We start from the raw sequence: 25,794 nt of genomic DNA on the forward strand, positions 1-25,794 counted from the left end.
ATGTCCCTTTACTTTATAATGGAATTTTTTTCAATGGCTACATACTACTTTTTTTCCTACATAAATCCCTAAAGTAAAATGTATTCAGACTCAACATCTATCAACAACTTGGTATCTATCAACAAAGTTTATTGCTCTTAGTTTTCTTTTTCATATTACACTGGGAATTATATTTCAGTGATGGAAATAGTTCAGTTTTGTGATACACTATAACAGCAAATTATGGTACACAATGAATCCATTCTGATCAAAATCTATATGGAGAAAAGCAAAGAATATGAAATAAATACAACCGTTTAAAGGAAAAATGCCAGGTAATATAGAAGATGCTCTAACTGCTATTTCTAATTAGGCAAAGAAAACCACTAAAAAAATCTTTAGAGCAAGGGTGCCTGGGTGGCCCAGTCGGTTAAGCGTCCCAACTCTTGATTTCAGCTCAGGCCATGATCTCACGGCTCGTGAGTTCAGGCCCCACGTCAGGCTCCGCACTGACAGTGCAGAGCTCGCTTGGGATCCTCTGTTTCCCTCTCTCTTTGCCCCTCCCTCACTGTTCTGTCTCTCTCAAAAATAAGACTTAAAAAAAAATTTAGAGCGTCTAATTAAAGGAAAAAAAAAAGCCACCCAGAATCACAAAATCTCTCTCAAATTAATAATGAAGGAGGACTTCTAAGGACTGTGGTTTCTCACAATTGTTCTTCCAACTGAAAAAGGGAAAAAGTAACAGTTTGTTGCCTTTCACTTTGTTCTCTGTCTTCTTTAGCAACGGCCAAACCTCATTCTCCAGCCAATACACATGAAAACAAAACAAGGTACCAGCACCCAGTTCAATTCCAAGTTTCTGACAGGTGTTCTATGATGTGGTTCATCTTTCCTAGTGGGGAGGGAGAGCACTGTCCCCTACTCATCTCCCTGCCTGTCTGATCAAGTAACTAACATGACACAAAGAAATGGCAGTTCCCAATGCGTTGACAGGGTCCATTCTGTCAGCACTTGTACCTCCAGCAGCACTTTGTGGAGGATGCAGTGCAAATATGCACCGCTGACAGTCGAGCCCATGTCCCCTACTTGCTGTCTACTTAACTCTGGTACCACGGGGTCTCCATGTTGGTGCAAAAGGAGCGTGCTTACGAACAGAGGAAGAGCACAATAGTTGCACTGGGGCAAAATTCAACTACGCACTGGAGGAGGGCAGTGCGCTTTTCTGGTGGGCACGGACCATGTGTTTCTGAACTGGCAGGGCAGACGGGAGGGGTGGGGGGCGGCAGGGCAATTTCCTTTCTCAGACCAGTTCTGTGTGCCATGTAAAGGAAACTTGTCGTCAACTCTGCCAACAGGCTGAATTCCAGTCTTACTTTCCAGTGTTTACTGTGTTCCTCTTTTTCAGGGTTCTCTAGACATTACTGGGGGCAAACGAGTGAGGCTGTATCAGAGGCCACAAGCAGACGTCATTTAAAGCTTGAAGCCCTGTGGCCACCTCTTTCATATCCTCTTTTAAGGTACAGTTCACCTGTGGCCAAAACCAGGGCTTCAAGTTCAAAACCAGTTCAAAACCAGACATGGTATTTTATTTTAGAGCTGTGCTGCTCAACCAAGAGCAATTCCTTTTTTTTAATGTTTATTTATTTATTGAGAGAGTGGGGGGAGAGGTGGAGAGAGAGGGAGGGAAAGAATCCCAAGCAAGGCCCCGTGCTGCCAGTGCAGGGCTCATCACGTGCCTCGATCTCATGACCGTGAGATCATGACCTGAACTGAAATCAAGAGTTGGACACTTAACCAACTGAGCCACCCAGGTGCCCCAAGAATGATTCTTACCCTTCCCTCACCCATCTCAGTTTTCACTGCCTGGAGACATTTTTGGTTGTCACAACTGAGGCTACTACTGGCATTTGGTGAGCACAAACCGGATGCTGCTAAACATCTACGGCACACGGGGAAGCCTTCCATGACAAAGCAGCATCTGGTGGAAAATGCCCATAGTACCATGGCTGAGAAATCCTGCTTTACAGCAAAGGCCCATCTCAAACAGTAGCCCGTGGGGGAAGGATCTGATAGGTGTCTTTGCTCCTCCCATCACCTGTATCAGCACCATACCCGTTGCCTGAGTGCCGCAATTACATTGGCTTTCTGTTGACTAGAATACACAAATCTTTAAATGAGAAAGGACAGCTTTTGCCCTCTATGATACAGATGACAGCGCAGGCGAGATACGGCCACTAACAGGCAGGCACTGACAAGTTCCCAGTCCGCTGGCAGTAACGTGGTGCTGAGCCCAGCCTGATGGGGTGCTGCTTATATACTTCATAGCACTGGCTTCAGTGATGAGCTCACTAAAGCTCTCAAAGTTTTTGTTCTTGGTAAGAAATATATATTAATTTAGTAGCGGAAAAAGGAATTACATTTAGGCATCAGCTAATTATTTTTCAAACCATACTTTTTTCGTGAAACTTTCCAGGACTATCCCAGGCTGAAATAATCTCTCCTATATAGCTCCTAAAACAAACTAATTTTCCTTCCCATTTTTAACTTCCACTTATCACATGCCACGTCATATTAAGATAATTCCATACACAGTGTATCTTTACTATGCTAATCAACATTTATGCATCTTTGTATTACCAACACCAATGCTATGGTTTGACTATGTCAGGTGTTAAAAAAAAGTATTTTTCTAATTGAAGTACACTTGACAATACAATACTATATTAGTTTCAGGTGTATAACCTAGCGATTCAACAATTCTACACATTATACGATGTTCAGCACAATAAGTATTTTCCCTAATTAAAAAGAAAAAAACCACTTCTTACAGAACGTTTCACCATTTTAAGCCGGCCAAATCAGCTAGTGATCCGCACTCTGATGGCCAGGGACAAGCAGTGGCATCAGGGACAAGCAGTGGCTGGACCTGACATGCAGGTGCTCCAAGCCTGTCGGGGGCAGCTCTCTGTGAGTTAGGGAACAGGCTACTGTCTGAGGAATCGCTAGGATTACACCTGGGCACACCCAGGCTGCTCCTCCAGGCTCTGTAACTCAGACCTAAAAGGGTCCTGCTATTGACTGCAATGTTTTTAGCACATTTGCACGTGTTCTGTTATTTTGGCTTGGTCTGGAATGTTGTTTACTTTGTTTTTTGGCTCTTAGAAACTCACCCATCAGTATGCTATCCACAGGGATTCTCCCCCACTCTGAAAACATTTTTGACCAAAATCCTTGCTGTATTTTTCGTGCAGATACAGCATAAGGAGACCCCACCACCACCATCACACACACACACACACACACACACACACACACACACACACACAAGTGCATCCCTCGAAGCAGTGTCTGTTACAAAAGGCCAGTCTGTGTTTGATGTCTGAAGCAGAGACAGAGCTATCTGTATGCCAACCCAACTGGCTTTCCCTCTCCTACCGTTCTCCCTCCTCCAACCACAGGGATTCCAGCCAATGTCCAGAGAATCATCAACTACAAAAGACAGATTATTTCTTAGATATGTTACGTTTCTTCTCATCCTTGAAAACAGGACACATCTTTTTCTACCTAAGAAATCAGCAAGGGGCACCTGGGTGGCTCAGTCAGCTAAGCGTCTGACTTTGGCTCAGGTCATAATCTCTCGGTTGGGGAGTCGAAGCTCCACGTGGGGCTCCGTGCTGACAGCTCAGAGCCTAGAGTCTGTTTCAGATTCTGTTTCTTCCTCTCTCTCTCTCTCTCTCTCTCTCTCTCTCTCTCTCTCTCTCTGCCCCTCCCTCATTCGTGCTCTACCTTTCTCTCTCTCTCTCTCTCAAAAATAAATAAACATTTTTAAAAATTAAAAAAAAGAAAAGAAATTGGCAAGAAGGCATCACCCTGTTTCCTGGTCCCCTGCCCCCACAGAATTTCAGCAAAGTGGGTTAGAGCAACAGGCCAGTAACCAGCCTTACACTACTTTACAATGGCACTCAGTTAGTTCTCCCACACAGATCGTTTAACCCAATCCTCACAAAATCCTGTGACTTAGTCACTGTCTTCCCTTGGCAGCTGGGTAACAGAGACTGAGATAGGCACATCCACATGGCCAGGGAGCGGAGGTGCTGGTATCTGAGGCCGAGTCCTAGAACTCAGAGCTCTATGCACAGCAGCAGCTCCCCCCAAGGGCTACGATTCCATCTCTCCATTGGTTCTGTCCCAGAGAGGCCTCTGTGCCCCTCCCTGGCACACCGACACAACTAGTCAATCTTACAAAAAGCAGGCAGCTGGTTAGGAAGACTAGTGAAGAAAATGTGGACACAAAGCCAAAGCTCTACCAAAGGGCAACTTCCAACAGTGCATCCTACTATTAGCACATCCGTGGAAAGCAAAACCCAATCTAGATAGTCTTTGTCGATGGCCAGAAAGTTAGACACAGGTGGTACAATTCTGTGCATATGTTGGTACTGATGTGATCTGTAAATCTAAATCCTTTCTCCAGAAATTCTATTATTGTTTATGTGCACAGGAAGTGGGAGATTTATGGGGTGGAGGACTGCTTTATAAAAAGAGCATGCAAGCAAGTTAATAAATTAGTAAGTAAAGTACAACAATACCCTATGGGGGAAAACGTATACATCTCTACTCTGTGTAATATGAACAATCATCACTCCATGCCCTCAGGTAGCCAAGTTAAATATGACAGGAGTGCACAAATCTAACCGGGCACCAGTGCAGTGACATAGTATGAAGCCTGAAAAGAAAAACCAGTGGTCCCTGCATGAGCCATCAGAGAGCCAGGAAGGAGTCAGGTGCCACTCTGGGCCCACAGATTCCCGCCCAACGGGACCAAGAAGAGAAGCTAGGGGAGCATTCAGCATATGGAGGCCTGTTTAGCCCAGTGCTGTGGTAGCCAGCAGGTGTGGGAAGATGTTCTTGCACTTTATACCACAGCCTGATGCTTCCAGTTCTCTCACCGGCTCTGTGAGGTTGACTGGCAGCGATGGCTTTCCCAACCCCATCTCCCACAGTGATGTTAGGAACCCACGAGCATTCTTCATTGTGACACCACAGCAAGCGTCCAGGTGCCAATACAGACTCAGTAACGCCAGGCCTGTTTTTAGCTCTTAGAGTCAGGGCTGATTTCTCAGGTTAACAAATTTTAGTGAAACTAAATTACCTTAGTTACCTAATTACCTCTTAATATCCTCATTAGAGAGAAGTGGGGATATCACTACCAGAGAAAATCCCTAAAATCTCATTTTATCCGTAGCTTCATTGGCAGGACTACACAACCCTTTCAAAGATCCCCAGCTGATAGCAGTGATGGCATGACAGGATTGTGCTGCTCTCAAAAACATCCCTATGGGCACGCTTGAAACACGGCGAGAGAGCTGCTGCCCACCTGCCTGCCCAGCAAGATGCATCAGCAACAGGACTGCAGGCTCTCTGCAGGTGAAAGCTGCAGGTTATCTACCAACCCCAGACCTTGGAGGCAAGTGCAGACACATGTCAGCATCGCAAAGACTATCTGCAGAAGTAAGCCAGAGAGCCGCCTCCAGTGATGCGGCTGTTTTGACCATACTTGCTTCCCTGGGGTTGACCATTGCAACAGATGCTGTCTTCCGAAGCAAACAAAAGAGCTACCGACCGGAGAGCCAGGCTCCTCTGTGCCATTCACCTCCATCTCACCAACCACCTCTGCTGGTCATGCTCAAGTTCAGTGCCAACAAACGCTGGTAGGGTCAGGAAGGGAGAATCAGGGGTGTTACACCAATTCAAGATATTTATCTTAAAGTGCTACCCTAGATGTCATGAGATCTTCAAACACAAAGGAAAGAGAGAAGTGTCCAAGGCACTCATAAATTGAGGGAGAAAGAACCACCCACCTATATTCTCCTCCTCCCTCCCCCCAAAAAAAACCAGGATGGAAAGATGATAAATAGCCCAGATTTGGCTCACCAAATATACTGTAAATCCAAGTCCCATTATTTAATTATAAAAATTGCCTTAAGTCTGTGTCCCATTCTCCAGACTCTCTGGTAGGACCCTTCGTTTCTTTCTTCCAGATTATACAATTAGAGAACACTTTAGTTCTGGCATATCTGACTGGCTTGATCTTTCTCATTATGTCACATGTGTTTGTTTTCTGTCTCCAACTAGATCACAGAAAAATTAAGCAGTTACTTGCTTTTCTGTCCCCTCATTGGCTTTAATATATTCTGTGTATAGTATGAGCTCTGTGCATGGTGCTGAATGAAACAGAAAATCTAGTATTTTAAATTCCGGTGTGGGGCCTCGAGAAGACCAGAATTCTTGAATTGCTCAAGTGTGTACAGGAATCTGTCCACTTTCATCAAGTCACAGAATTCTGCTGATATATAGGATCAGAGAGAGAAGGGACCTTTTAAATCTTAAGGTGTTTTGCAGATAAGTGAGTGATGCCCAGAAACTTCTAGTGACTTTCTCAAGGCTGTGAAATAAATGAAAAATCTAGGACTAGAATCATGGGTGTCTGAAGTACCAGATGAGAGTAAAGATATCACAGAACCAAGAGAGAAAATGAGGAACCACCCTCCAGTAGAGCAGAAGGAGATGATATATATTTGCATCTCATCCCAGCTGAATAATTTGCTTGGATAATCAGATGCACATTCTCCGCTAAATGCTTTCTAGTTCATTATTTTGCTTAAAAGTGATTAAAAGGTTCAAAAATAATTATCTATTTCCATTGACAAAATGGATTTCACTGCAATAGACTCAGTGTATTAATAAACACTTACACATGCCACTCTATGAAAAACATATTGTCTGCAAATAACCTTTCAATTAGAAACAGATGCTGTGGGCTTTCAGATTCTGAAGTGTTTTTATTTTAAATGGCCTGGTCGCAACTGAAAGCAGGCTGGCAGCAAGTTGTTCTTCCTTTCTCTTCAGGATCTGTTTCGAAGACCTGACCTTCCAGTGGGATCTCACATGACTCCAAAGCACCCAGGATTCACAGCCTGCCAGGCCAGAATGTGCTTCTGAATCTGTCCTCTCAATAAAGATCGCCCCACCTTGGCCACTAAGCAGTTTCCACGCTGCCTTAGGAGGAGGAAAGGAAAGAGTGTTGGTTGTGGTCCCTGTGGATAGTTCCCATCAACAAAGATGTTCCGAGCACCTGTTAGACCCCATGAGAGGTACTTCCCGTGAGTTCTTTCTCCTTGTCCTTGAAGCAGATGGTATTGTAGACAAACGGATGAGAAGTCGACAACAACAGTCCTCACTTGGGGAGCTAAGTGTTGTACATGCGTTTTACACGTATTAACAAATGTAAGATAGCATCATTATTGTCTCCACTTCACAAATGATAAAATCAAGGCTCAGACCTACTACGCAACAGGGTAGGAATTCAAATCCAGGTGGTCTAGGCCACAGCCTGTGCTTCTAACTGCTCTGCTCTCCCACCTCTCTGCAGCCTCCCGTGATGACAGTCTACTCTTCCAACAGGGCTCCTCCTCTTAGCCCATGCCAGGAATCCTCTTCCCACTGTCCCTTTACCTAGAGGCCAAGGGTCCTCCACCCTTTCAGGTTTAAAGAACACCTGAAATAAATACAGTCTGGTCGACAATAACACACTTCTTTAAATACCGTAGTTCCTATGGAATTGGCAAATAGGAGGACATTATCCATATAAAACAGAAGTTGGGTCGGATTTTATGTATTTTTTCTTAGCCCCCAAGTAAAAGCATCCAAACACAAGGCTCACTGGCAGAGCTGCCCTACATTACTGTCCAGATACCTACTCATCCCATCCCTGGCTCCCACTGGCCCAGCTGAACCACATGCTCTTAGAGGCACCTTGGGCACACTTCTCCACGACCCTGGGTAGAACAACACCACAAAACAGGGACCCAGAGCCACCCATCTCAGTCACGGCTCAAGCCGTGCAAAGCTGGCGAGTACTTCCCCCCACCTCCCTCTGCCCTTGTCTCCAGAGCCCAGCAGCCTGGGCCGCTCCCTAGGGCCCCTTCCACCATAAAGGCTAACACTAGACTATTTATTTCCTAGGAATTCAGGGTGACACTTCCCAGTTGTGCTAATACTTTTATTAGGATTGTTACTGTTTCTCAGTGTCCTGGACAGAGTTGTGTAGGTTTTGAATGATCTATCCAACTCTATTGTTTCCATAAATCTTATTGTTTTTGTGTGTGCAATTTTATATAACCTGAAGTTTTTCAAGTTGCCTCACATTTTGGTGGAAACACTTGAATTGATATCAATACTTAAAAGAATTAAACTCTACCCAATGACCTTGAGATTCCTGTGGTCCCTCTTCAGCACTGAGTTCTGTGAGAAGAGACCTACTTACGGCCTTGACCACGCTCATTTACATAGTGTGATAGAGTTTTTCATTGCAATCAACAGAATCCACTCTAGCTAATTTAAGCACAAAAGGAATGTCTTAAAGGACATTAGGTCACAGAATATCTGGGTGGGCCAGCAGATCAGGTCAGGCTCGGAGATGATCGGGGAACCAGACTGCTCTGCAGATGCCAGCGGTGCTGTGGCTGTTACCACAGACGTTGAGATCAGCCCGTCTAGGCTGATCTGGAAGCTGCACTTCTCTCCACCACCCTTACCAGAAATGCTTCTGTGGGACCTTTCTTGGGGTCTGTTCTAAATCAAAGTTACCACTCTGATACATCTGAGTGACGGCCTGGGATACATTCTGACCCGAGATACAAGGGAGACCCAAAAAGTGACTTTTGACTTGTGCTTAGAGGAGGTAGATTTCCTATGGCCAGAAATTCTCCAAAAGCGAGACTGTGTTCCAAAGATACTGAATAGCCAGAGTATAGAGGGTCCATGACCCTCAGGAAGGAAATCTTAACACAACTCTTCCCATATACTGACCTCCTGGTACTAGGCTGGTGCCTTACTAAGCTCCTGCCCCACAGCAAGGTGACCCCATTCCTCACAGCCTGCTTGCTTTAGTGTTGTGTCTAATGAACACCAGCTACACAGCATGCACCCTCACTGCAACACAACTGGGTCATAAATGTTGACCAATATTTGGAACCAACCCCACGATTCCCAGGCTGCACTTCTTAATAAGCAATGTTTGAAGGCATAACATTCCCATGAGCACACTGGGATTTTGACAATCCTCCAAAACAAATGATGGAGAAGTAACTCACTACATGGACTCACAGCATCATACCTATTCTCTGGTATCCCAGCAACTCCTTATTCCCACAGACTGCAGGGTATACCCAATTCCCAGCTCACCGAGGATACTGTCACACACTCTTTCTTCTCATTGGGCTGAGCTGTGTGGATGCAAATGAATCTGCTCTAATTAATACGAAAGTGTACATCACTGCAAATGTTGGTATTATTAGCACTGGTGATGATATTCCTCACGAAGGATCCTCTACTCTAGTATATTAACAAGCTGTACTATACATTTTCTATTGAAGCTTTCTTCTTCAGTAGGCCAATGCCATCGTCCAAGTGAGGACTTTCGACATGCTAGGATACGCGTGCATATGTCCGTTTTGACTACAGCTACACTTTCCCAGCAAACTTCCTAGTCTCTCATTTCCGAGTTACTGCTTAGAATCCTGGCCTGACTTTGACCTTCCAAATGGCATGGAAAGCCTTGCACGGCCTGGCCCAGGACAACTTCCCAGCCTCACTCCGTGTTCCAACCACAAGGACCTTCTTTCTTTTCTTTCTCGTGGAATACACCCTGACCCTCCACCCCAGCTTTGGGTATGTTTTTCCCCCCACCCTTGACCCCAAGCATTGCTTCCTAGGGGAACCTTCCCCATGGCGGGCTCTCCCCCAGCCTGATCCCACCTAAATCAGGTGCTTTGTGACACACACCCATAGGACCATGTGTCTCTCCTTTTTGGCACTACTGGCTGCTGTACCTTTCCAGACACGCATATGCTCTTTGACAAACACTTCTCTGCTCCTAAACCCTAAGCTCCATGAGTGTAGGAACTATGTTCCTTTTGCTAACTACTGTGTTTCAAGTACTGAGTAGGGGAGAGTGGGTATCAAGACTGATAAATAAGTGAATGGATCCATACATTTAGAATGATTGATCTCACCCAGTTGGCACTTACTTATTTGCTTGGTTTAACCCAAAATTTTGAAGTATCTGACTGTCTTCCTAAGGCAACATTTCACAAAGGGGAAACTGAAGCAGTAATATTAAAAAACTTGCTGGTAAAGCCATATAACTAGTAAGTGCCAGAGCTGGCTTGGATTTGGCCTACAGCCATCTCTAACCTATGGGCACAACCACCCGTTGCCAGGTGCTCAAAGGAAAATGCAGAAGAAACCAAGCTCCCAGTTCTGGCCTTCAGAGGTGGCAAGTATGATGACAATGATGATGGCGATGACGACAACTAACAATTACCAAGTGTTCACTCCGCTGAACGCCATTTAAGCACTTGATGTATATTATGCCATTTAATCCTCAAAAAACCAAAAACCCGTTAAGTAGGTATCACTATTAATACCCACTTACTGATGTGACAAGTCAAGCACAGAGCTGCCTAGTTGCTCATGGAGTCAACAGTGATGCAACCAGCTCTCAAACCCAGGCCGCCTGAGCCCGGACCCCAAGCCACTGACTGTGGTCAGCAAGACAGAGCACGCCCATGGGGGCATCTAGCTCTTCCAGGGAAGTCAGCAGGGCTTAGCAAAAGAGGTGTCCTCCAAACCAGCTGCCAAGAAGGCCTCTGCAGAAAGAGGGGACCGGCGTGCACAGAAAGAAGAAAATGAACTAGCAAGTCTTGCTCAGGGAACAAAAAGAAATTTAAAGAGAATGCTCACAGGGCTGTGAGGTCTTAGAAAAAGCCCTTGAACAGATGCTTGAGGGAGGAGGGGGCTAATTAAAACTGATTTTTGTTTCTAAGCTATTTTGATTCAATGCCCTTGGGCCCGAGGGGACTGACTGGAAAGAAGAAAATAAAGGTGAGGTTCACAATAGAAGGCAAGTGAAAGATGAAGTGGGTTTCAGTTATGGTGTATGAGCATGTCCAGTTAATATCTATAGGAGGAACTAACAATTTAGGAACCAAAATGGATATGGGGCGTGAGGAAGTAGGACATTTCCAGAATATCCCCAGGGCTTCTACTCTGGTTGATGGGGGGGTTGGAGGGGAGGGTGGCTGGGGGAGGGAGAAGAGTAGGGTTGGGACATGAGGGGAGGTAAATAAGGAGTCCCATTTGAGGCAAGCTGAATGGCTAATAAGGTAGAAGCTTATCATTCAACTGGGCGGGCAGAAATACAACAGAACACCCAGCATCTCTACAAGGGAAGTAGACAAATGGCATTATCATGTAGACCAGTGTTAGGCCAGAGAATGTTTGGTGATGACAGAAATGTTCTATCTCTGGTCTGCACTGTCCAATAAGGTAGCCAGTAGCTACTCATGGCTATTAAGCACTTAAAATGTAGCTAGTGCCACTAAGGAACTGAACTTACAGTTGTGTTGACTTTTAATCATTTATATTTTATTTATAATAAATAATATAGCTAGTAGCTACTATATTGTAAATCTGGACAACACAAGTGGCCCTCTAGTATTAAACACACCAAAGCTGCTTATCAAAGACTGCTGAGATTGGAAGGGACCTTGGAGTTTATCGGGTATAATTCTCTCATTTCACAAATAAGGAAGCTGAGGTCCAAACAGGAGAAGACACTTGCATGAAGTCATTACAGCAAGAGAGCAGAAAGGCAGACTACTGCCGTGGTCCTCTGCATCTGATCCAGTGTCCTTGCCACTTCGCGGACTGCTTCTGTTCTGATGTAAAAATAGCTGCAGTTCTGACTCTGGCGTGTGGAACTGAAGCAGCTCATGGGCAAAGCCGAGTAAAGATCACACACTGTCTCCGCTCCACTAGACATACCAAATTTCATTGGGTAAGTAACCCCATCAGATATTTTCATTGCAAATTACAGAACCCACTCCGATTAGTTTTAATATGAAAGGGATTTATTAAAGAAGGATCAGCAATTTGCACAGTCTCTGAGAGAGGGTCTCAAAGCCAGGCTTGGAGGCTATGCGGTCAGGACAAATCACACTACCACTGCTGGAGTAGTGACGGGGACCCTACCGTGCCTGCCACTTGGCTCAGGGGAGAGGCTCCCAATCACCAGTGCTGGGTGAGAGGCCCCAAACCCGGACCTCTGCCTCTCAAAGCTGGAAGGCACTGCCGCCAGGCTCACCAGCATGCATTCCAGGTCCTACCTGCACGTACCTGTTCTCATCAGAGTCTAAAATAGAGGGAAGGGGGAATCTGAGACCCTTCCCACACCGCAGGAAAGCAAATTTCTGGCTTCCATCTGGCATGGAAACCCCATAGGGCAGAATGATCCCAGGAACTAGAAAAAGAATTCGAAAAAGAGGCAGCACCACCATCATTACTTAACAAATGTCCTGTCAAGTAAATAACCCATCGGCACTAGCTCAGACCGCGTGGATCTCACAGCCTGTCTTGCTCAGCAGCATCCCCGACTCAGAGCTTTTTACACTTAAAATAATGTCTCTACATTGCAAATTTTCTCAATTAATTCACCAGTGGCTCTTCTTGATTTTTTTAAAAGATACATTTATTCCCTGGAACATCTGTATTGATAGAAGCTATGTATGGTAGGAAGTGAATTCTGCATTTCAACTCTCAAGAACATGAAGGGTTTCTTTTAGTTTTCTTTTTTTTAATCTGGGTTTTCTAATTAACAAACCTAATATAGCACAGCCGTGAAGATGAAGAATTCTAAAAACTTCTTCCTTAAAAGTGGCAGTAAGACAGAAGCAAAGTAGATCTAAGAAATCTTCTAAGAGCTGAAAATTACTGTAATGTGGAGCATAATCATCAAGGCCATTCCAACCCCCAGATTCTACAAAGAAAGGAAAGGACCACAAGCCACTCCAAGTGTTTCAGTCTGGAGAATAAATAAGAAAAGCTGTCTTGGAGTGACGGGTGAAGCCGGGGGAGGGGGCGTGGTTTTTGACAAGAAAGGGGAGAAAACACCAATGCCTTATGTGAGGCCTTTCAGGAGCAAACCAGATGGGACTCTGCTCCAGGCAGCCCCAGGGGGGAGCCAGCGTTCTGGATGTAGGAGGCCTCCTGTCCTAACAGTGGCTGACATCCAAGAAGAGAGGCACTGGGAGAGGAGCGCTGAGGGCTGAGAATGGGCCTTCGGAGACCCTGCAGATAAAGTTCCAGGGAAGAGCGAGAGGCTGGGCTTGTAGGGAGCTCCCAAGACAAGATGGTTACTTCTCACCAGGGGAAGGCTGCAAACCTCCATTCCGAGCGAACCTCCTGGAGCCAACCCCACTCTCTCCAGCTGCCCATGCTTCTAGAGAGGGCCTACTGCCACATTCCACCATGGCTTCACTGCCTCCAAGTTAATGCCCATGTGCACAACCATACCTTTTACAATATACCAAGCAAACACAAGCAGAGGGAAATAGAAGGGTAGTTTGGGGCTATTGTTCCTCAGCAGAGCAGCTCTCACAGCAGCTGGTTGTCAGAGAACCTTCCCTGGGGAGCAAGGACAGGCCTGGGTCACCGAGCTCCAGCTTGGGGTGGAGCAGCATGGCAATGGCTGAGGTTTAAGAATCCCAATTTCACTAACTTGCCAGCTCAGCCTGTCGCAGTGAGTTTTGAAAAATATAAATCAAATCATGTTACTCCCCTACTTACAACCTTCCAGTGGGCTTTAAAAGGGAACCCAATCCTCTCCACAGTCTGGCAGTGGCCTCTGCCTCCAGACTTCTGTGGATTCCTTGCTCCACGACCCTGCAAGCCCCACAGCTTCCTTCCCTTCTATTCCTCACGGGCCTCCTCTTCATCTCAGGGCCTCGGCGCCTGCCCTGCTCCCTGCCTGGAACAGCCTAGCCCAGACCCTGCTCTGGCTGCCTCCTCCTCCTCACTCACATCTCTGCTCAGTGTCCCCAGGTGCCTCAGAGAAGCCTTTCCTATCTTTCCCGTGCGGTCACAAATGGCTCTCAGCCCGTGCCCTCCCATCGCCTCATGGGAGTCACTGTGCCCACTGACTTGTTTGCTTGTGTATTCTGTCTCCACCCACTGAAATGCAAGCCAACTGATGGCAGGACATTGTCCACCTATCACTGCCTTTCCCCCAGCTCCTGGAAGACTACTAGGACCACTTACTGGTTACAGAAATGGATTATGTGAAAAGATAAGGAGATGGTTACCAATAAGTCCGTTACATTTTTAAGAGTTAAAATTTATTCATTCAAACATTAAAAAAAAAATTAATGGTGCCAGACGCTCAGGCAGCCCCCCTACCCTACACTCTGTGTCCTTGGGTTACTCAGACTGGGAACACTGGGTTTCAGCTCTGTCATGAAGGAAATGAACTTAATCTGTCGCTTTCCTTTTTGTTTTAATGGAAAAAGCATTACATTTTTTAAAAAATGAGATATAATTGACATATAACATGTTAAAAAGAAGACAACAGACCCAAAATGGAGTTGCTAATGCTAAGCCCCACATCGAGACTTAAATCAAACGGAGACTTAACTGCAGTTTCCACTCTCCCAGAAATGGAATCTTAAACCAGTCAGTCAGGAATCACTACATCAGCACAGGTTAGGTAATGTGACCCACAGACCACAGTCATTCCCTTTAGCAAAGTAAGCAAAGTAACCCTGCAAAAACCAATCCAGTTTTTCGCCTAGTTTTTGCTTTGTTCCCACTCTCTCCTGGCTATGCAAGTCTTTCATTATATACAGCTCCTCAGGGCTCCTTTCTCTCTGGCTAGATTGCTTACTGCCCTGTTTTGGTTCCTTTTTGCTCAAATAAACTCTTCAAACTTTACACACGCCTCAGTGTATCTTTTAACAAACATCCTATTAAATTTCAGGTACACAGCATAAAAGGCCCAATATGTGTATGTTGCAAAGTGATCGATCACCAGGGTAAGTCTAGTTAACAACCATCATCTCGTGTGGTTACGAATTTGTGTGTGTAATGAGAACTTTTAAGATCTACTTTCTTAGCAACTTTCAGATTTGCAATTCAGTATTATCAGCTGTAATCACCACACTATGCATTACATTCTCCAGGACTTACTGATTTCACAAGAAGTTTGGACCTCTCAAAGGGCCCTCTGTACATTAGACACTATGGGGTATTATTGGAAATGTATTCACGAACCAGACCCTGCTCTCAAAAAGCTCACTGTTGAGGAGGAATGTTTGAGATGCGCAAGCTATAGGCTCCAAACTTCCCTGAGCATACGGGTCACCTGGAGCGAGTGGTAATGGTACTGATTCCTGCCACCTTGCCCCATCTAAAATATTCTGGCAGAATCCCATGGTCTTGGAAGCTTGGGAGGTAGTGCTATCAAGGGGGAAAGAGGAAGGCTGCTTGGAGGAGGCAGCATTGAGATGGACTTGAGATGGGGCAGGATTTGGATGTGGAGGAGGGATGGGCGAATCAGGCATAGGAAACACATGAGCAAAGGAAAGAAGCCAGGAAATTTGGGAGGGACAGAAAGCCGCATTTGGTTCCATTTGGCCACTGCGCAAAGGGAAATAATGGTGAGATGAGGTGGAAAGGCGGCCTGAAGACCAACTGTGGTGGCCCAGGACATGAGGGTATAGTCTGATTTTGACTGAAGGGAAGAGAAGTACCGACTGGTTCTGAGAAGGGAGTGACAGCATCAGGTAAGTAGGCAATTTACAGAAGAGCAACCAGTGGCTCAGAAAGGGTTAATGAGCTACCTAAAGTCACACTGGTGGAAGGAGAAAGGCCAGAACTCAAACCTGCTACTCTGATTCCAGAGGTAAGGGGGTGGGAGGAGAAGGACAGAACTGGCCCTTACTGAGTCCTCAGTGTTTCCAGGCACAGAGCCAAGTGATTAGCATGGATTATCCCACCTCACCACACCTGTAGGAGGTAAGAAGCCTGAGTTTCAGACAAAAGTGCATATCCTTTCTCCAGAAACAGGAAGGAAAGGGTGAGGGGGAAGATGTGAAGGAGACAGACTCAACAGGATTGGGAAACTGAGCAAAGGAACGATGGCGGAAGCAGGGCAGCGCCATGGAAGAGGGGACAGTCTCGTGGAAGGGGGTGGGGACAGCCTGGTAAAGGGGGGGGGGGGGGGAAGCCCCATGGAAGCAGGATAGCTTCTCTTCAGCACCCTGCCTGCATTTTCATTAACTGCCTCTGTCGGGCCTGCTTTGGACTCTGGCTTTCTTCACTTTTTATTTAAAACACTTTGTTACCGGAACACCACACAGATCATTAGCTGCTGGTTTTCATAAACCACAAGTGGAATGAAAGAAAGGTTTAAAAAGAATGCTGTGCTACTGCAGTCGCTTCAGAGAAGATGAGCTTGCAGCAGGCAGGGACAAAAGACACTTGGTGGCTCCCCCAGGTGCCACTTCTCCCTTCCAGTTGCCACAAAGAGAAAATCAGCAGGGCCTAATTAGGACTGCAAAGACGCAGAGTTTAGGCTCACCTCAGGTGGGAGCAGCTCTTAATCAGCACATTTGCTTTTCATGCCACTATTAAAATTTATTTCCTTGGACAAACGAAAGTTGACTTCCACGTTATATTTATAAAATTAAAACTCCAGAATCCTAGGGGCACCTGGGTGGCTCAGTCAGATCAATTCTCGATTTTGGCTCAGGTCATGATCCCAGGGACGTGTGATCAAGCCCAGCACCAGGATCTGCATGGAGCGTGCTTAAGATTCTCTCTCACTTCCTTTGCCCCTCTGCACACACTCTCTCTCCCTCTCTCTTTCAAAAAAATAAAAATAGGGGCACCTGGGTGGCTCAGTCGGTTGAGCGTTCGACTTCGGCTCAGATCGTGACCTCACAGTCTGTGAGTTTGAGCCCCTCGTCGGGCTCTGTGCCGACAGCTCGGAGCCTGGGAGCCCGTTTCGGATTCTGTGTCTCCCTCTCTCTCTCTGACCCTCCCCCGTTCATGCCCTGTCTCTCTCGGTCTCAAAAAAATAAATAAAGGTTAAAAAAATTTTTTTTTAAATACATAAAATAAAAAATAAATTTTTTTAAGTTTATTTATTTTGAGAGAGAGAGAGAGAGAGAGAAAGAGAGAGAGAGAGAGAAAGCATGAGTCGGGGAGGGGCAGAGAGGGAGGGAGAGAATCCAAAGCAGGCTCCATGCTGCCAGCTGTGGAGCCCGATATGGGGCTCAAACCCATGAACCACGAGATCATGACTTGAGCCAAAACCAAGAGTCAGAGGCTTAACTGACTGAGCCACCCAGGCACCCCTAAAAAATAAAAAAATTAATTTAAAAACATCTAAAATCCTATGTAACAAATCAGGTATTTTGCCTCTGAATTATCTTATGTGTGTGTTTAGAATATATGCATAACAGTTTTATCTTTCTTTTATATTTATGTACAAAAATATCTACACACACATACAATAACTCAGAGACAAAACGCCTGTATATATATGCATATATACGCATCTTGTGTGTGTGTATATATACACATATATGTATACACATATACATGTGTGTGTGTGTGTATATATACACACACACACATATATACATATACATATATATATATATATATATATATATATATATATATATATATATATCTTTAGATGTTTCACGTATGCATTTTAGTGTTTCTAAACTCCTAGACTGAATACAGACGCTAATTATCTTCCTATTACCATCTGGTTCTTACTTCCAGGGCCAAATGCCTACCTTCCTCTCCTTAACCTCTGTTTCCAGGGCAGCTTAGAGCCTAAACGGGGATCAACTATCCTAAGGAAAGAGGGAGGCTTATCCCCAGCTCTCTTCCTTCTTCTCGGGAGGAGTCTTTAGCCCAAATTAATCCTTCATTTGACTGCTTGCCTTCTTAAAGACAGACTCTTTTGAACATTTCACACATCACAGAATCCAAGACATATTTCAAATGATGGTGAGCAGACTTCTTTGTCAACACCATGAATGCTACAATTGACTACAGCAAATGTGGTGGTAGACTTTGCGGTGCTCGAAATAAAGGAGGTTAAAAAACTGCCCTGTGATTCATGAAGCTCAAAACACCAACATTTTTTAGCCCAAACAACCCTTCTATTCTGCGCTAGAGCTAGTTTTATGAATGGGTCGGGTATAGGGTGTCACCCAGGGAAAGCCAAAAGCAGCTTTGTGCCTTTCAGAATTCAGTGAGCCATTAATTCACACATTACTGCAATTCGCTGCCCTCTGGCAATTCAAAGACTCCAGACTGTGCTGGAATCTCAGGATCCCCCTCCAGAGGAACAAAAGGCACCACAAGAAGTGAACAGTTCTCCCATTCTACCTTCTCTCTCACCAGAGCAAAACGCTTCACAGGGGCATACACTGTTTCATACAAACATTAGCATCTCTGTAGGATTAAATCTACACTATATTGAACACCATTCTAAAAGCAGAATCTGTTTACTCACAGAAAGGAATTTCTCTTCTACTCTGGAGATCTCAAATAGCTTTAGGGCCACACCAGAGGCTCAGTGACGTTTTCTATTTGCCGAAGAAGTATCAGTGGCAGGAGCCCACACTGCGTTTCTGCTAGTCCTGACAGGACATCAAGACACTATCCTTAGGACAAAAGTAGCGACTCTGATGTACTCACACATGATCTTTAGAATAAAAATGGAAAATAGTGGTAAAGAAAACTTATTTTGCTATTTACAAAAAGAAATTCTTATTTGAAATGAATTATATAGCTGAGTATAAATAATATAGAAAAGAAGATGAAAGTACAGGTAGTATTTTTTCTAATTTTTAAATGTATAAGAATAATGGCAATGCAAAAATTGTAAAAGGAAAGACAGACAAATTTAATCTTTCAGACATCACAGAAGATGGGTGGCTTCAGGTCTTCTTTTAAAAGCCAGGATGACATCCTGTATCACTTAAAACTGTTCCCTAATGTGAGGAACTCAGAGAAGGGCAGGAGGGCAGGTACAAAGCAGTTACGGTGTGCGTTTGTAAGAAGGGTGCAGCTGCCTACAACTCTGGGTGAAATGGAAAAATGCCTGGGGACGCCTGGGTGGCTCAGTCAGTTAAGTGTCTGACTCTTGATTTGGGCTCAGGTGGTGATCTCACGTTTCCTGAGATGGAGCCTGAGCCAGGCATCGAGCTCTGTGCTAATGTGGAGTCTGCTTAGGATTCTCCTTCTCCCCTCCCCGCCCCCCACCCCACTCTCTGCCCTCCCCTGCTCACAACTCCCACCTCTCTCTCAAATCAATAAACTTAAAAAAAGAGAGAAAAATGCCTCAGTCAGCAAGAATCCAACCCAACATCACTAATCATTTTTACTTCCTTGCCAAAACTAAACTAAGCTAAACTTAAACACGCTACCCTGGTCTTTAAAATGAAACAGAGCTATTTTCTTCCATAATCTCTCTTCCCAGATTGGGCTTTTTTTTTTTTTTTTCCTTTTTCTTTTGTAGAGTTACATTAAGAATCCCAACCAAGAGCCTTCTTCTGGGGCTATTCTTAAGTGAGTTGTGATTACTGTTTCCTGAAAGTCTTTCCTTTGATTTCTGTGAGATTTGGAAGGACTGAGGTCACTCAATTTTCCCACAGTCGTCATAAAACACCAATACCAAAAATGCTCACATTTCATTAAACGTGACAGCTCCTTCCTGCCCCACAGCTCAGTGAAATACCCCAACAGCTTAAAGGGAAGCATGCCCCTCCTTGCAGTTGCCTGGGCTGGGATTACAGATAGGGCTCCTGGCTTTGTGGAAATTTATGTCATTCCAGAGAAGTCGACATTGCTTCCATCAACATAAAAGATGCAGCTGATTAATTTCAGGGAGGCTGCAGTTTCTCTTATGCCAAACACAAAGTGTTCAATACAGCCCGATGACCCAGAGTACATGTTAAGAGCTTGTTGTAGCCAATAAATGCAGTTAATTAAAAAAAAATCGATGCCAATTTCTCCAACACCTCCTCTTTTACAAAGGGAATATATTTTCTTCTCTTAGCCAATACACGGTGAGAAGGATTCAAGCAGCACTGCCTCACTCTTCCAACCCTACAGTTCTCTGCAGTGACTGAGTAACAGGAAAATGCCATTGCTCTGTGGGCCGCAAAGACACCACTCCCTGCCTTTGCTTCCCAGCTCCCAGGGCAATCACTCGCTGCTTCTCTCCACCCAACTGAAACCACTTTCTTTAAGTCTAAAGGACACTTAACACCTTCTGGTGACTAAATACAAGAGCCCTTCCAATTAAAAAGAAAAAAATCTCCACTCAAACCACCCTCTCCACCAGCTGCCTGGCCTTTCTTCCTTCTCCTTCACAGCTTAACTCCTTTTTTTTTTCTTTTGAGACACACACACACACACACACACACACACACACACACACACACACACACAGAGGGAGCGTGAGCAGAGGAGGGGCAGAGGGAGACTGAGAGGGGGAGAGAGGAAAAGAGAGAGGGGAGAGAGACAGAATCTCAAACAGACTCCACGCTCAGCACAGAGCCCAACATGGGGGCTGGATCCCATAACCCTGGGATCATGACCCAAGCAGAAGTCGAGTGAGATGCTCAAATGACCGAGCCACCCAGGCACCCCCACTGCTTAACTCCTTGAGACAGTTGCTGCTGCCACTCCATCACCCGCCCCTCACACAGTGCCCCAACCTGCTTCAACCTGACTTCAAGGCCATCATGCCAGTGAAATAGTTCTCACTAAGGTGCCCATGAGAAACAGTGCTCAGTCCCCTTCAGTCTTAACCTCCCAAGCCAGGAGCAGAAAGGATGCATTTCTAAAGGGAGCTACAAATAAAGGGGTGATACCCCCACCCCATCCTGGGATTCCTAAGAGATGGAGAACTGGCGGCTCCCAGCAACTACCTCCCCCCAACATCTCTATCCTCCAGCTCCCAAACTGGGAGGAGCATAAAGGAAGGAACTCAGAGTCTTCAAATTCTTGGCTTGGTGCAGAGTGTATCATGGCCATGGGGGAAGGAGGTGGAATGAGGAGTCTTCATCACAGAGACTGGGCACTCCTGCAAGAAGGGGAGACTGACCCCCTCATTCCCCAAGTGGATACACAACAACCATGTTGATTTGCTCTGCCCTTACCAGAGCAAAGGAAAGGACAACTGCAGAGAGATGTCAGGGCAGAAAGAAGCCTTACCCCTTCTTCTGCTTGGTTCACAGAACACTAAGATGACTAGTTAGAGCATCTCACCAGTACCACCCAAAAGGGCCAACCGCCAGGACAAAGGGATCCCAGCACCAGTTACATTAGAAACACTGAACTTCCCCCTTTCCCTCCTCCCCACCCAACACAGGAAATGCGGTTGGGTCCCAGAAGAAGGAAAGGCAGGAGGGGTCCCAGAGGCAGACCACCCCTCCCCCCACCTCAAGGCCCCTCACACCATAAGCCTGGCAAGTGATAAGCTCAGGGAAAGCTTTAAATCAAATGCCTGTTTTTCTCATAGTGGTATTCCCAGACATATCCAAGTACGAGGCCCATGACAGGATTAATGATTCTTTGTTGAATAAGTGGCTGAACAGTTTCTTGTTAATCCTTGCCCTCCTTGTCCTTTCTGCCTCATTTTGTTCATTCACTCGAAGCACAAATGTTTGTTGAAGGTTGACTCTACAATCTAATCACAGAAAGGCGACTAAGACACGTTCCCTGCCCTCAAGAAAGTTAGTAGAGAAAATAAAGTACAAACTTGCATCCGCCACAAGGATCAGGTGAACAGTGGCATGGTAGCAGGACAAAGTACCAAAGACACTAACTCAAAAATCCAAACCACTCCTGGAAGTGTACCCAGACTGCTTTTATCAGCGTACACGTGGAATCCTCATGCCTGCCTTTTCGGTGAACTCTGGTCTTTCATCCCTCCTGCTGTAATGCATTTACCCTTTAATGCGTCAAGGGTAGTAGTTAACACACTACCATCTATGTGTGATATCCTGGAGAATGCTAGGGAAATCTATCTTCCTTGGGCCTAGGGTGGGCCAAAAAGATTTCAATGCACACCTTTGGATGAGGCCCTGGAGAAATGACGAGGTGTGGGTGGCCTTTCTTGGAGCACCACTGTATGTGATGCAGCACGAAGGAAATGTTGTGGGTTTAGGATAAAGGCGATGCCAATGATGCACGTTTCCCTTCAGACAGCATCTTACCCACACAAAGACAGCCCTGCATGGTGGCGAGCTGAACCACTGTAACACCTACCCAGAAAATCACATGGGATTTATAACTGTGTATTAGCAGACTCTTAGAATTAGCATTTACAGTCTCCTATTTGCAGAAAGCAAATCACTCTACATAATTTCTAGTTCCCTTGTAATCACTAGCTTACAGTCCTTCGGAAACCATTATTGCTTCTCACGTGCCTTTCTGACAAGCGTTTTCTATGACCATTTTTCACCGTTATTAGAATAATACATGCCCGATACAAAAAATCTAGAAAATACAGCAAAGTTGACAGCAGAAAAATATGCAAATTTTTACCAGCCCTGTTAATATTCTGGTATATTTCCATTTAACCTCTGTTTGATTTAATAGCTATTTGGAATTAATATGCCCCATAAGCCACTCTGGTAAAAATCACCAATAAACTTAGGATATAAACTGCCATCTGTAATCTCTTCCAATTATGAACGAGGTTGTATCTGCATGACTATAAAACAACCAGTAGATTCAACTTTAAAAGCTTAAATTCAATGGAGGGAAAATTGGTGAAGTGGGTTGTTTAAGGTATGAAGGCAAGCTGACTCTCTTCATTTCTCGATTTGTCTTCCCAGCAGCCCAGCACTTGGAACAAGTTTGCCCATGCTTTTGGGAAACTACCACTTTAGCTATAAACCGCTTTACACAGAAGTTCCTCTGACTGTTTAAAAAAGGACAATTTTGCGTGCAATTCTTGGAGGCCCAAAACACTGTAATGTTAGCAGTGTGTGGGTTTTTTTTTTTTGACAAGTATACAATTGCCATTATTTAACAAAATATTTAAAAAGGATTGTATTTTCATCTCAGTCTTCCATAATAGACATGCTATGCAATGATATCTAGAATTAAAATGATGGGCTTACCTGATTAAGAAATCATGCAGTCCAACGTCAAAATACCTGTTCAAAGAAGACACAGACAAGTATATCAGTAAAAGAAATGCGCAGCAACGGCAGACTTGACCAAAAACATGTAAATTGCATTCAGAGCACGGTGAATAAATCAATCACTCTGTAACAGCAGTTCTCAAAGTATAGCCCCTGGAGTGGGGCCATTACAGCAGCATTACCTGGGAACTTGCTGGACATGCGAATTCTCAGGCCCTACCTCAGGCATACTGATTCAGACACTCTGGGGATGGGGCTCAGCAATTAGATTTGACAAGCCCTCCAGGCAATTCTGATGCAGAACCACTGCTCTATGATAGCAAAAGTGTCTCAGCAAGTCTACACTTTTTCTCTAGAAAAAAAAAAAAGCCACAGGGTAGATTTTGTCACTTTGCCAGTAGGTGAGTCCTTTTATCACACTAGCTTAGATGTTTACTTGCTCAAAAATAAATGAAATTATGTTTTACGAGTACAAAACCATTGGGGCCAAAGGTAAGAACAGGGGTGGGGAAGCGTCAACTCTGTCCTTCCATGCTCCTCCCGGCCGCAGTCCCCAGAGCATTTTTTTAATTTTTTGATGTTTGTTTATTTTTGAGAGACAGAGAGAGACGGAGTGTGAGCAGGGGAGAGGCAGAGAGAGAGGGATACCCAGAATCCTAAGCAGTCTCCAGGCTCTGAGCTGTCAGCACAGAACCCAACACGGGGATCGAATTCACAAGTTGCGAGGTCACGACCTGACCCAAAGTCGGATGCTTAATGGATGGAGCCACCCAGGTGCCCCTGTCCCTGGAGCTTTTTACCAAAGAGCAGCCCTGTCCATAGCTGGGTCTGCCCTGGGAGGGAAGAGAGAAGAGCAGCTCCATGCACTTGCTGGTGAGCCTGCCCTTGTGCCTGGGCCTCTCACCAGGCACCTCCCACCAGTAAGTCCTGGGCAGTGGTGGACCCTTTCACATACAACTTCCCCTGACACCCCCAAATGGCCTGAGTCCATATGAATGGCACTGCCTTGGTTTCTCTACCACATTTGTTCTCCCTACACCTCTAACCACTTAACCAGTGTCCTTCTCTCACCTTTGGGTCTGGTTGTGAGTAAAAAGGCTCGGTGGCCGGAACCGTGATGCTGCTGTCCACCACATATAACCACTACTCCTAACACCTAGAAGGTGGTCACTGTGTCCCACCCAACAGACTGGCCTCCCAGGTTAGCGGAGTAAAGCCTGCTGGAGTAAAGCCTGAGTTACTTCTGTCCCTACAGACAATGAACAAGAGAAACAGAAATCCCCCCTAGAGTGGGGTCCGACTGCCCAGGCCCTGACTGTTCCTAGGTTCCAGCTCCACCCCTGCCCCATTTCTGGAACATTCCAGCATGCCTGGAACCTCACCTCACCTGACATCTAGCGGATGCTTACTGACATTAAAGGAGGATGCCTTTGGGTACCTTTAAATGGCAAGCTTCCTTTGTGTACTGAAGCATCTGTTTACAGGTCAATGGACAGAGTAGGATAGAAGAGAGCAACAAAGTTCACTGGATCACTTACCTGAAGTCATTACACGATTCAAGGAAGATACATAAGTCTTCTGAAAAGAGCTCTAAAGGGAGATGTCCCTGCAGGATTAGCTGATTTGCTTCAGTTGATATTACACTGACCTGAGATGCTAAGTTCTGCCTACAATCATATTTAATGCAAATTAAAAAAAAAAAAAACAACAAAACTGAAATGATCTCTCCTCTCAACCCAAACCAAGGCCATGTTCCTCGGCCACATAAGTAAATATTCATATGACAGATAGCAATTTTAAGATCTCCAGGATCTGCAACGTGGAAGATACAAGTTTGTATAGATTAGAACAAAGATCTCAGCTTCCTTCACTCATCCAAAACCTATTCAGCCCTTTCAATTACATCAGCTACATAAAGCATCAGACTCTGTTGCAGGAATCATAGCATCAAATAGACAGAGGGGATCAGAAAGGACCACAATATGGTGGTGAGGTAGGTGAAGGAAGATTCTGAGGGAGTAATGAACCACCTAATAATATTCACAGAAATGACTATGAAGTATTTAGAAGGTGGCAACTACTGTATGGTGCCCACATACACAAGCCATTGCCGGTGAGGCCAGGGATTGGCATCTCCATTCATCAGTGCAGGGAACTAAAGCAAGAGAGGCTAAATAACCTGCAGAGTTCACAGCTAGTAGAGGACAAATCTGGGAGTCAAACTGGGCCCTAAAAGCCATGAATTGCTTACTCTTCCCACTAAAAGCATAGGCTCTCACTGCCTCTCATTATTAATAATTGAAATTCTTCATTCTAAGAACCAGTCCCTTTCCACCTCCTCTGATTTCTGGTTTTCCCACCATGGTTGCCCAGCCCCAGGCAAGCCCACCTCCTGCCTCCCTGGGCACAGCTGCCCTACAAGTGCCATCTATCTCCCTGAGTCTTAGAATCAAGTCAGGTTCTGGGAAGTTATATACCTTCTCTAGGCTGCAGCTTCTCCGTGGGAAAATGGATAGCCCTTATTCATGGAGGGTTATGAGAATTAGGTGATAAGCAAAAATACAGTGCTTATTAGCACAGTGCTTGGTATACTGTGAGTACTCAATAAATAGTAATCTCCTTCCCTCCAATTTTTAAGAGAAGTTGTGGTTTATATATACAATGGAATACTACTTGGCAATGAGAAAGAATGAAATATGGCCCTCTGTAGCAACGTGGATGGAACTGAAGA

General features: G+C 45.2%; 1 protein-coding gene across 6 annotated transcripts in view; it reads right to left on the minus strand.

Moving 5' to 3' along the window:
* The window catches only part of HHAT (hedgehog acyltransferase), a 306,739-nt gene that overhangs the window by 117,555 nt on the left and 163,390 nt on the right, over positions 1-25,794 (minus strand). For all 6 annotated transcript variants that reach the window (XR_007148118.1, XM_047840389.1, XM_047840391.1 and 3 more), the window contains exon 9: positions 23,040-23,075. Coding sequence is in view for 5 of the 6 variants with exons in the window: in XM_047840389.1 (XP_047696345.1) it covers positions 23,040-23,075 (36 nt within the window). In the remaining variant the exon portion in view is untranslated. The remainder of the gene's footprint in view (positions 1-23,039; positions 23,076-25,794) is intronic.

The sequence above is a fragment of the Prionailurus viverrinus genome, chromosome F1, assembly GCF_022837055.1.
Source record: "Prionailurus viverrinus isolate Anna chromosome F1, UM_Priviv_1.0, whole genome shotgun sequence".
NCBI lineage: Eukaryota > Metazoa > Chordata > Mammalia > Carnivora > Felidae > Prionailurus > Prionailurus viverrinus.